Source organism: Capra hircus, chromosome 6, assembly GCF_001704415.2.
Source record: "Capra hircus breed San Clemente chromosome 6, ASM170441v1, whole genome shotgun sequence".
NCBI lineage: Eukaryota > Metazoa > Chordata > Mammalia > Artiodactyla > Bovidae > Capra > Capra hircus.
Genome location: NC_030813.1, coordinates 13,579,402 through 13,592,535, shown reverse-complemented (window position 1 = coordinate 13,592,535; position 13,134 = coordinate 13,579,402). Strand labels below are relative to the sequence as shown.

Sequence of the window (13,134 nt, the reverse complement as noted above, 5' to 3'; positions counted from 1 at the left end):
AGATCCTCCTGAGGAAGCCGGCAGAGAAGCTCAACTAAGTGCTGACCTTTAAAAGTTAGGGATAGAGAATGGGTCAGAAGCAGCAGATACGGAAGGAATTTGAGGAGCCAAAGAACGATGTCACCAGAGTCAGAAAAAGAGGAGTCAGTGATATCAAATGTAACTTGGGCACTGAGAGAAAGGACGGCTGCATCTGATGGGTCTGGGGACAGGAGTATTTGTTGCTTGTGATCATTTTTTCAAATGAAAGAATGGAAACTGAAAAGTATCTTGTAAGAGATGAAGAATAAAGAATGGTCAGTGTAGGCAGTTTATTTGAAAAGTGAACTGTCAGAGCAAGAAACGGGGTAACGAGGGTATGTGGAGTTGTGTGAGGGTTCAGATGCTAGAACTTTTAAAATGATATAACCAGGAATTATGCCTGCTTTTATTCTTTCATCCAGTAATTGGAGAAATATGTCTTTTTAGTAGAGGTCCGAATTTTCATTTTACTTTACTTAAAGATGTCCTAATCATAATTTTAGAACACAGACATCTAAAAAAGACTGTATATCAAATATATTAATAGTGTTCTCCCATATTCATTTACTTGGTACCTCTGATTAATTATCTGGCAGGAAAGGAGGTCATGAAAGAGTTCAGTATCAAACACAGATTTCCAGTATCTGACTCTTATATCCTCAGGAAGTATTAAAGCTGAAAATGAAATTAAATTGGAAAAGTGATATTAAATTTTTATGTGATTTTTAATATTACAAATTAAAGGAGTTCTTTCTGACACTCAGAAGTAAGCAGTACTGTCTCTGTAATAAATCTTTCATATGCAGCCGCTTGTGTTCAGTGCCACTCATAATAACGTGTACCACATATAGCAGTGTGGTGAGGTCTCGCCATACTTTAGTTCAGCTGATTTTCACAGAAGCCCTTCACAGGAGGCACTGGTTTAATCCCTGTTTTTTCAGAAGAGGAAACTGAAGCTCAGAGCTAATGACAGGTTTCACAGGAAATGGTAGCTAAACCCAAGCAGTATGATTCAGAGCCCACACTCGGCACTGCACATGCTTCCTTTCTGTAGAAATTAGGACAGAATTGTTTTTGAGGATTTTCTGAAGTTTGGAGGCTTTCTAACTATTAGACTAAGCCTGTCTTTCTTTGGATGACTGAAAGATTGTTTTGAGATATAAAAAATCATACTATTGTAAAAAGGCATTTTGACCTAAGGTGAAGTTCCACTGTCGTCTTTTGGCCACGCTGTGTGGCTGGCGGGAATATCACTTTCCTAACCAGGGAGTGAACAGGTATCCTCAGCAGTGAAAGCAAGGAGTCCTAACCACTGGGCAGCCAGGGAATTCTCACGCCATACCTTATCTTGACTATCTAGCCTCCGAAGTTTCCTGTTTTGAAACGCTACCACCTTGGGCTTCCCTGGTGGCTCAGTGGTAAGGAATCCACCTGCCAGTGGGGGAGACCAGGTTTGACCCCTGCTCTGGGAAGATTCCCACGGGCCGCAGGGCAACGAAGCCCGTGCACCCAACTACTGAGCCCACGTGCCACAACTACTAAAGCCCACGCGCCCTAGAGCCCGGGCCCCACGTCAGGCCACCGCAGTGAGAAGCTGTGCCCTGCAACTAGAGTAGCTCCTGCTCACCTCAACTAGAGAAAAAGGCCACTCAGCAACAAAGACCCAGCACAGCCAGGACTAAAACATTAAAAAAAAAAATGTTGCTACCTTGATACGGACTCTTGAGAAGTGATTCCGCCAACACTATTGAGAAAGGTGTTGTAAGCAGTGCCAAGCTGGCTCAGCTCTAGTCCCTCAGTGGCCTTCAACCCACAATAAAATGTTGAAACCAGAAACAGAACTAAAATTACTGCTTTCCTATTTTTTCACCAGTGTCGCTACCCTAAATGCATTGCTTAAAAAGATACCACTGGCCAAATAAATACTTTTATATAGGTTGGATAGCAGAAGGGTGAGTGATTGGACTTAGGGACAATTTGTATCAACTAGAAGCCCAGGGAATTCCAGCCACAGCTTTTCAAGCACTCATCCTCCATCCTCACTTGAGATGGAAGATCTAATTGTTTCAATCAGGGTTCAGAGAGTAAAAGAGGAACCTCACTTGTTGTTTTAACATAACAATTACTATAAGGAATTAAACAGATGTTGGAGAACTGGAAAAGTTTAAAAGGGCCATTACATAGAAAGTGAAAGTCACTCAGTCGTGTCTGACTCTTTGCGACCCCATGGACTACACAGTCCATGGAATTCTCCAGGTCAGAATACTGGAGTGGATAGCCATTCTCTTCTCCAAGGGATATTCCCAACCCAGAGATCGAACTCAGATCCCCGGCATTGCAGGCAGATTCTTCACCAGCTGAACCACCAGGGAAGCCCAGATAACATAGAAGCAGCTACAAAAGATATACACACAACATATATAACTATCATTCTCTCCTGGTAATAAAATACTAGCTAATTTTTCTACAAGCCCTGCTAATTAAATACTACACTCATGTTAGAGCATAAAAGGAATGCTTCCTCAGATCAGTCAATGCTGTAGATAGCAGAGACAGAATCTTCTAGAATGTACTTACATAATCATATAGCATATGAGACTTCACCACTGGAAAGCCCCTCTTGTCATAAAGTTGCAGGTTCAAGAAGACACTGCCTTAACACTGGCACCAATTAATACACCCCTCTACTGAAAGAGCCCAAGAGAAAAATCAGTTCCTGGGACAAATGAGCCCTTGAGAACTGAAAATGTTTCACAACTTAGCTGCAGTGCATAGTATCAGACACCAATATTTTTGTTTGCCCTCACCCCCAAACCATGTCATACCTTACCTAGACTGTCTAACCTCAGACCCCAACCCACTGTGGCCATTTGTTGAGAAAATGCTTTTCCTTTGCACTTGATCACTGGAGCAGCTGTGACTTAGCGTGGCCTGAGGAGAGTTGATCGGGAGAATGGGCATGTGGCCTAAGCTGACCCTTTTTCTTTGGACTGGAATTGAGAGTAAGGCTGTCTTCAGGTGGCTGATCAGTAACGTATAAAATCTGGGAGCCACTGTTGGCCACGTGCCGCCATGTGGAGGCAGGAACAGAGGGAACGGAGCCAGCATGCGCTGAGGGACACAGCGGGACGCATCTGAATTCACAGCCTTTGCCAGTGGCCTCCTGCGTTCCTCCCTTACAGACGTCGACAACAGTTCTTCCTTCAGAAAGAGTTCCAAAGAAAATGGTTAGAGAATTAGACTGACTTTATTAGGTACATAGCTGTTGTTAAAATTTTGAATTCATGGAGTTAAAAACCCTGTAGTACACTTAAAAACTAAAAGTTGGTACACAAAATAATAATTCTAAACAGTGGTTCATTGGAATGTTTAAAGTATCAGTTTCAGATACTGAATATAGAAAAGGAGAACTGTATTCTTGGGAATAAACACTATAATTCTATAGATAAAACAAAACACAGAAAATCAAGGTATTATTGCTCAAATAAGTCTTCCCATATTAAAACCTCAGTGGCACACACACTAAAACACATGCCCTGTTCTAATACTCTGGTACTATAAATGCCAACAGGCTACAACACACATAATAATTTGCTTGTAGCCTTGACCTTGAAAACAAATGGCTGCTGTGAGATAACATGACCAAACCAAGAGACGGTAACGTACAAATCAAAATGAAACAATACAAAACATAGGAACAAAATCCGGCATAAAAAGAAAAGAACATAACCTTAGTTTGAGAACACTGTTCTTCATCACGAAGAATACATGTACATTCATGCTCACATATATACACTTAAGAAAAATTCTTCATACATCCAGCAATGCAACGGGTGACTCAATCAACTGCTAACACAGTTTGCAGACTTCAAACAGTAATGCCAGATCTCAAACTTAGCTTTAACAAATAACAGTAAAAATACTAAGAAACGTAGTAAGTGGAATGCCTATAAAACGAGTACGGAGTTCTTCGTCCTTCATAATTCTCTTAGCTTTCAGCATTTACCACTCATTTTCACCCGCTTCCATGGGAGAGTTGTTTTGAGTGGAACAGGGTGAACAGCTGCCACACTCAGGTGTGGGCTTCTGGGGAAGCCACTTGTTTTCTTGCAGGAGTGGTCTTATTGACAAAAAAAACTGAATCTCAAAAAATTCTAATGACTCTCCATCTTCCTTCTCGACCAGGAACTGATAGTCGCCAAACCTAATCAGGCATTTGTCTGGAAGATCCATTTTATTTAGGTAGCTCAGCTCCTTGTCATCCACAAGCAGATTGGTCTTCTTACTCATATTTTTAATTTCAAAAGAGACAACTGAACTATCAAACTTTTTAAACAGCTGTAGAGAAAACTGAACTCGAGAAACCTGTTTGTCCTGAAAGGTATAACGACAGGTGCTAGAATTTCGGCCAAATTTCACCACTTCGCTGGTGGGGAGTGTCTCTCGGTTACAAAACTTTATTGATTGGAATATTCCACTTCGCTGGTGGCCAGGATGGTAAAGAGTCATGTGGAGACTAGTTACTGTCTCTTCTGTGTCCACATCCTCAAAACTGGACATGATGAGCACCGGAATCTGACCTGCCTGCAACAATTAAATCAGCACATTAGTTCACCCCAGAGATCAGATTCTGAGATCTCTGATTCCAATATTTTGATGAAAAGTTTTCCAATAGGTAACTGATTTAGACTTTAAGAAAACAATACATAGGCAAGATGCTTTAATTTAACTAGTAGATATGTGAAATCTTATACCAAGCCCCATATGCACTAGTGCGTTCTATTTTCTTCTCTTTCATTTCCAATTTGACAGTAAGACCATAATCTGGACAATAACAAGGAATGATTATTGATAAAATGATTTAGTGTGGGGAAGCATATAGAAACTTCAGTTCCTTTCTCATTTAAATAGGATGACTTGGGCCCAGACCAAATAGAACAGCTGTTTGTACTTTAGAAAGAAAATCAGGAATAAAGAATCTCTTTGGGGGTGGGTGGTTGGGAGGAAGGTTCAAGCGGGAGGGGAAATATGTATACTGATTCATGTTGATATATGGCAGAAACCAACACAACATGGTAAAGCAATTATCTCCCAATTAAAAATAAATGAATTTTTTTTAAAAAAAGAATCCCTTTGGTTTAAATCCTCAGGATATACATATAAGGAAAACCTACAGTTTACTAGCTAAATTAAAATTTAATGTATTATGAATTTTGTATTTTGGGTGGAACAATATGAATAACTGTCATACTCAGAGAAAGGCTTCTGTGATTTTTACTGTGCATTGTCCTGACTAAGGAAATGTAGGCGTTAGAGACAAGTAAGTGCAACATTTGTCCTTTATATCCTGACTTAGATTTCTGGTAGGTAAAGGTAAAAATAGTAAGTGCTTTAAACGTTTATTTTATTCTATAATTTTTTAATTTAAAAAATAATCAGTTTCCACAAGGTAGTTCTAAATATCATAGTCTGTACTCATACTGGAGTTATTTGTTTTTGTCAGTGGGTCCTAATGACTGGCCAGACAAACTGTCATTTACCCCAAGCAGCACAATCTAACTGTTCTTAATCACATCTCTCTAGAGTGCGTGGCCCTGTGGTGACCTTTCCTCCACTTCACAGTATGTACCTTAGTGAGTGGAGTAGTTTAAGCAGCAATTAGTTACTAAAATCTGTGAAAGGTTTGACACAAAACTGCCATTTTAATTCGCTTTAAAAGAATTACATGCACATGATTTTAAAAATTCAAACACTTGAAAAGGATCTTTTTAAGTATCTTCCCTCTCTGACCTAATCATTTTTTTTTACTCTTTCAGAGCCAACCATTGTAAAAGTTGGTTTTATCCTTTCAGAATTCTTTACACAACAAGCAAGACTTTGTTTTCAAAGACATACACATTTTCTACAAAGGAAAAATTTTCTTATACAAATAGGAACATACTGTATTTAGTTCTAGACCTTGCATTTTTTTCAGTTAATAATACAAGTGGGTGATTTTTTTCCATTTATCTATACTTGTAAATATACCTCAATCTTAAACAGCTGCATAGAATTCCTTTAAACTGGTGTGGTAAATTACATCAGTAGATGGAATGATACTGAGTGCTCCCTGCATTCTTTAAATACTGTACCGTATTTACCGTGGGGTTTGGGGAGCAACAGCCTTAAGGTAATCTGCAGTTTTACTGGGTTTTGTCTGCCATCTATATTAGATACTGCTATCAAAATTATGCTTGCTAAACAGGAAAAAAACAGAATGTTTTCTTTCCATGCTGTTTGCTTTTAAAGTACAATCTTTTCTCTGTTTTGCATAGTTGTATTGCTAAAAATCAAACTCAGTTTATTGACTTACTCAACAAATGATATAACAAAGCAAAATTTTTTATTGATTTAGAAATACATTTTTAATTTGCTTTCATAATAGGTTCTTTCTTGACATTATTATATCACATTGCCCTAGCCAATCAGACAACAAATGCCCAGCTATAAGCAGAAAAAGAGAAGAATACTCAAAATCTTGGGGCAAGGGTAGTAAAAATTGCTATGAAACCAAAGGCAGCAAGAATTAACACACTGCGGGGAGAACTGGTTAATCACCATGATTTGAAAATACTTTAATTACAATAATAAATCATTATTCAAGAAGCAGACAGCTTAAAGGAGAATAATTATAACAAGTCATGAGATGATGCAATTAGTGGCTGACAAGAAAAGAATTTGCTGTGAAAAAGTAAAAAGCCTAAAAAGAGCAAGAATCTATCATCATGATCTCCGCCTTGTCTGGGCTACACTGCCATCACTCAAATTCATTCTTGGGCTTTGCACAGTAACAGTTCCAAAAGGAGACCTGATTTTAAAACACAGTATATTCTGGATATTGTCTTTTGGTAGCACCCAACTTTTGTTCTTGTGATCTTTGTATAACCTATTAGCTTAGAATTTAGCCTTTTGAGCAAATCCACCCTCAAGAAAATTTTGCCCTATACAGGCTCTTAATGCCTAGTTACCCAGGGCAGGTACATTATTCACTGCAGAGGAAAAATCTGACATTCTGGTTTATAAATTGAATCAATAAAGTGAATCAATTCTCAGCTTTTGATGAACTTCTGGTTTCACAACTGTGACCCTCTAACAATGAGGTAGACTGTGTTACCATCTGCTGCCCCTCACTACCAGACCTGTCCCTACTGGTTCTGCCACTTTGCAAAAATGATACTTCCCACCCCAGTGTCAACCATATTAAAGAAATGTGAATGGAAGTAACATGGAAGCTTATTTCCAAGGGTAGGTTTTAAAAACCACTATGTAGATAGACCTGTCTCTCCTCCTTCCATGTATGCCATGTCAGTGCCACGGAAGGAGCAGCTAAGCACGGGGTCTCAAAGGCGAGGGCCAAAAACAGCCATAGAGACTTATAATATGAGCAGCAAATCAACCCGCCTTCTAAGCAGTTACTGACCCATGATGTTCCCTAACATACGCACTCACCTTTCTTAGGAATATATGAAATGATTACAGAGCCCAACAGTAACAAGACTGCCACTTACTGTATGCCTTTCATATGCCAGGCACAGTGCTAGCTCTTTATACATCAGTATCAGTTCAGTCACTCAGTCGTGTCTGACTCTTTGCAACCCCATGAACTGCAGCACCCCAGGCCTCCCTGTCCATCACCAACTCCCAGAGTCCACCCAGACCCCTGTCCATCGAGTCGGTGATGCCATCCAGCCATCTCATCCTCTGTCCTCCCCTTCTCCTCCTGCCCTCAATCTTTCCCAGCATCAGGATCTTTTCAATTGAGTCAGCTCTTCGCATCAGGTGGCCAAAGTATTAGAGTTTCAGCTTCAACATCAGTCCTTCCAATGAACACCCAGGACTGATCTCTTTCGGGATGGACTGGTTGGATCTTGCAGTCCAAAGGGCTCTCAAGAGTCCTCCAACACCACAGTTCAAAAGCATCAATTCTTCGGTGCTCAGCTTTCTTCACAGTCCAACTCTCACATCCATACATGACTACTGGAAAAACCATAGCCTTGACTAGATGGACCTTTGTTGACAAAGTGATGTCTCTGCTTTTTAATATGCTGTCTAGGTTGGTCATAATTTTCTTCCAAGGAGTAAGCGTCTTTTAATTTCATGGCTGCAGTCACCATCTGCAGCAATTTTGGAGCCCAGAAAAATAAAGTCTGACACTGTTTTCACTGTTTCCCCATCTATTTCCCATGAAGTGCTGGGCCCAGATGCCATGATCTTAGTTTTCTGAATGTTGAGCTTTAAGCCAACTTTTTCGCTCTTCTCTCACTTTCATCAAGAGGCCCTTTAGTTCTTCACTTTCTGCCATAAGGGTGGTGTCATCTGCATATCTGAGGCTATTGATACCATCTGCTTTTCAAAATAACCCGTCAAAATCACCACGCCACAGATGAGGGAGCTAAGTCTCAGAGGGTTTAGCTAGGTAGCCCAGGTCACAAAGCCCTGCCAAAAGGAGGATTCAAACACAGGAGAAATGCACACTCTCTCTTGCCAACTACAAACATCACTACTCCGTTACCAGTTACTTCACAAACTATAGCAGCCAATCAACAGGGAAGAGGGCCACTGGTTGGGTGTGCCAGAACTGGCAAGACACCAGGAATCTAGTGTTCAGAAGAAAAATGCACTGTTACTGCCTCCTCGTAGAAGAGGCTGTGAAGCACCAGATTACAGTGAGTATCAGTTATCCTTAAGCCTCATGTACGTATGTTGGCATGTCTCTAGTAATTATGGTGGCTGATTAGGGAGCTCCAAAGTTAGTGAACCATGGTCTCAGCCTTCAGGGAACTTAGAAACTAAACTATTCATTAATTTCCAGAGCTGCAAGTTCCCTCTACAAAGTGACCTGAATCTCTGACATTTCAGAGTGGTCAGGAGAAAAAGACACTAACAAAAAAATCAAAATGATAAAATTGGTGGCTCTTTTAAATAATCACTAGCGTGCAGGTGCTCAAAAGTAGCTTTTTCAAATCTATTTGGCCTAAGTTATCAAAGAAACCTAAGAACAAAGAGCTTAATAGTGAGGGAGCTTCGGGAACCTGGGGTAGGGGGTGGAAAGGAGGTATTCCACTGCACACTCTGTACCTGTGGGATTTTATACCATGTGCATCTAATATCTATTCAAACATATAACAAGTATTTTCTTTACAAAGTCAGAAAGCATTAGTCACTCAGTTGTGTCTGACTCTTTGTTGACCCCATGGACTGTAGCCCACCAGGGTCCTCTGTCCACAGAATTCTCCAGGCAAGAATGCTGGAGTGGGTTGCTATGCCCTTCTCCAGGGGATCTTCCCCACCCAGGGATCAAACCTGGGTGGAGACCCAGGTTGATCTGCCCGCATTGCAGGTAGGTTCTTCACCATCTGAGCCAACTGGGAGGTCACAAACCACCTGATTTTTACAGAACTAAATGGAGTTAAGAGATTATTATCAAAGCTGGTAAACTATGTTCTCTGACATCAAAAAGGTGTAAAACACTGGAATGATGTGTGGCGTACAGTAATACTTGTGTTAACAAATCAGCACAATAACTTTGCTGACACTGAGCTAACAGGAAAGGAAGAGAAAACTTGGAAGCACAGCAAAAAACAGCACTGACCCTCTGCACCAGGTCATCATCCAGCAGTCTCGCTCTGAAGACAAACGGAACGTTCAGCAGAATTAATAGTTAAGCAACAGGTCTCGCTAAAAGAGTCGTAAAAACCAAAATCAGCAGGAGGAAAGGCTTAGTAAAGGCTCAGGTTTTTCTCCCCCCCGAGATGGTGCCTTTCTCCCACTCTGCCTGATTGGCTTGTTTCTAGCCGAAACTGCTGCGTCGGATGCCCGGTGGCAGCGGACTTCCGCTGCGAGGCGCTCCAAAAAATTTGAGAAATTCCTTTCAATCTGAAAGCTAGAGAAAGTCCCAGAAAACCACGGATTACGTTATTTTCCTAACCAAGCAGTCTGAACAATGGAGTGGGTTGAAGATAGGCAACCCACTCCAGTGTTCTTGCCTGGAGAATCCCAGGGACGGGGGAGCCTGGTGGGCTGCCGTCTATGGGGTCGCACAGAGTCGGACACGACTGAAGCGACTTAGCAGCAGCAACAGCAACAGCATACATATATGTATATATTTATGTACATTTATATATATTTATTGGAGAAGGAAATGGCAATCCACTCCAGTGTTCTTGCCTGGAGAATCCCAGGGACGGGGGAGCCTGGTAGGCTGCAGTCCATGGGGTCGCTAAGAGTCGGACACAACTGGGCGACTTCACTTTCACTTTTCACTTTCATGCATTGGAGAAGGAAATGGCAACCCACTCCATTGTTCTTGCCTGGAGAATCCCAGGGACGGGGGAGCCTTTTGGGCTGCCATCTATGGGATCGCACACAGCCGGACACGACTGAAGCGACTTAGCAGCAGCAGTAGCAGCAGCAAGCAGTCTGAAGCAAGGCAGGTATACACGCAATCGCGCGATGAGCTACACTTCATACATGGAATTATTTTCTATTTACTAAAGGTGGTGGGGGGGGACTTTGCAAAGCACAGAAAAGTACAAGGAACACGCATCCCAATAGTTCCTGTCAGTGCTCCTCCGCTCCATTTATAAATATTCCTCTATTTTGTAAAGCTAAAATCACGCAGTAAACAATCGCTCGAGCGTCTGCCCGCAGCCGAGCCAGCGGGAGGAGCAGGTGATGACTTTTTCCCTGCAACGCTCCGGAAGACTCCTGGACAGAGCTTCTCTCTCCAGGAGATAAACAGACCCGATGCAGCCCCACTTCACCCCGCCCCCGCGCCCCCCAGACCGCCACCTGGCAGGTACCTTGGGGTTCGAGTGCCGTGAACTTCGCTTCGCTTTCTCAGCGCCGCACGGGGTTAACGCGCGAGCCCGCGGAGGCCCGGGATCGCGGGACGCCGACCGCCACGCTCGCTCACCGCGCCGCAGCCGGGGAGGGCGCCCGCCCGCTGCGCCGCACCTACCGCGCAGGGGGCTTGGGGTTGGCGACGGGGAGACGGGACCGAGGGGGAGAGGGACGCAGACGCGGCCCAGTCGGGGGCTAAGGGGCTACGGAAACTGCGGGCTCCAGGCCCGGCGCGCGCGGCGACTCCTTCCACCGACCGGCCGAGTGCGCCCCTTCCCCGCAACCCTTAAGTAAACCGAAAGCGCCGAGGTTCCGGGAATCCGCCGCGCCGTCCGCCCACCCCGCCCCTGCTCCGCTCTGGCGCCTTCTGCGCGTCCCCAGCCGCCTTTTCAGACCAAAAGCCCAGCCCCCAGGTCGGGTGTAAAGCGTGGTAAACCTGGCGGGGACTCCGCTTGCCAATCAAGGGCCCCTCCGAAGAGGATGTGAATTTTGAAAAGGGGACGCGATCACTGTAACAGTAAGGGCGACTTTCTCCGGCACCCCTCCCCGCCAAACAAACACACTGCCAAGGGTGGGGAGAGAAGAGCTGAATTAACCTAGCAAGCAAGCCAGGTGCAGGGCCCGCATTATTCTTTTCTAATCTTCACAGTCGGGAGAGTAGGTCCCCCTGACAGATGAGTAAACTGAGGCCCAGAAAGTGGTTAGGTTTCCGGGGGGCGGTGAGGAGCAGCAGTATTTAAACTTGCCCCAGAGCTCCCATGGACGGAGGAGCCTGGTGGGCTGACGCGTATGAGGTTGCAGAGTCGGACGCGACTGAAGTCACTTAGCAGAGCTCCTAAGCCCTCTCTTGCTACCCCATGGTGCCTTCACCTTACACCCGAGCATCCAGGGGCTTCCTCTCCTCGCCATCCACCTGAAGGGACTCCTCACTCAACACCCAGGGTCCCGGGTTCGAAAAGTAAGGGCTGATACTTGGCGCAACAGGAAACACAACCTCCCAAGAGGCTTATAGAACTGAGGGTGAACAAGGTGATACTCTTTTCCTGCCTCAAGGAGAAGATTTGCGATGAACTAAAGGTGGAGAGAGCCTAAATACAATAGGTGTCTAGAGGGAGACAGGAGGAAAAGGACCCAGAACAGCGGCCAAGGTCGTACTGGCCTATTTACTTCAGGGCTTGGGAAACCGCCCATCAATTCTGGTAAATGTCTGGTGAAAGCCTTTCATGTGTCTGGGTTCCACCCTTGACTCCATGAGTGCTTGTTTATGGGTCCATTTCTCTAGCAATAAAACAACGGTGATGCTTGCTCTGGCTCCACCGCTTGATAAAGAGGTTCTGAGGAGGGGTTAGGTATTGAGCTCTCAGAGTTACATATATTCAAGAACCATAAAGCTGAGGAAGGATGAGTGCGTCTGTAAGTGAAGCAGATTCCTGTAAGGCTGCGTTTCGTTCGTTAATCATCACACTTGCCGTTTCTTCCCTGAGAGACAGTCTCTACCTTTTTTCTGTCCAAGAACATTAGAGCAGGTGGAAGATAAGACATGCAATTTGACTACACCAATAAAGTCACAAAATAAAATAAAATAATGTTATCTGAATTGCAGCGTCTGATCTCTAACCTTTAAAATCAAAGAAGATATGAAAATGCTCTATAAATTGCAAAGGATTATTTAACTCCATGCTATTGATGAACTAATAGACCAAATTAAATGATAAAATTCATGATGCTGAACATTATTCCACGCTTCTCTGTCCTTTTAAGATGATTTATTTGATTTGCTAAATTATCCAAAATGAAATTTGAATAAGCCTTCAATTCCAGGTCAGACTCTAAGCTCAGTGATCGTTTTCTCCCTCTGACAACTGGTTAAAAATAATGGGCCTTAAACCAAAAATGTCTTGTGCAAGTTGAGAAACAGCCAAGAGTGCACCTTTGAAAAGTTTTTGTTCCTTAAATGTTTGAAGAGACGTTTGGTGCTGGCTACAACTCCTGGTTTCAAACTATACCACAAAGCCACAGTAATCAAAACAGTATGGTACTGGACTTCCCTAGTGGTCCAGTGGTTAAGAATCCACCTGCTGAGGCAGGAGGCATGGATTCAGTCCCTGGTCTGGGAAGATTCCACATGCTGTGGGGCAGATAAGCCTATGCACCACAGCTACTGAAGCCTGTGTGCCTAGAGCCCGTGGTTGGCAACAGAAGAAGCCCCAGTGAAGAGCAGCCCACACACCG

At 43.4% G+C, this 13,134-nt stretch overlaps 1 protein-coding gene across 2 annotated transcripts; it reads right to left on the bottom strand.

The window, feature by feature from the left end:
- TIFA (TRAF interacting protein with forkhead associated domain) lies at positions 3,248–11,589 on the bottom strand. Of its 2 annotated transcripts, none has more exons than XM_018049221.1 (2): positions 10,863–11,589; positions 3,248–4,605 (listed from the first exon to the last, which is right to left on the bottom strand). In XM_018049221.1, exon 2 carries the CDS (start codon positions 4,579–4,581, stop codon positions 4,024–4,026), a length of 558 nt encoding a protein of 185 aa, XP_017904710.1. In that variant the 5' UTR covers positions 4,582–4,605; positions 10,863–11,589; the 3' UTR covers positions 3,248–4,023. The 2 variants fall into 2 exon arrangements, with proteins under 2 accessions (XP_017904710.1, XP_017904711.1); XM_018049222.1 differs by lacking the exon at positions 10,863–11,589 and adding an exon at positions 9,653–9,794.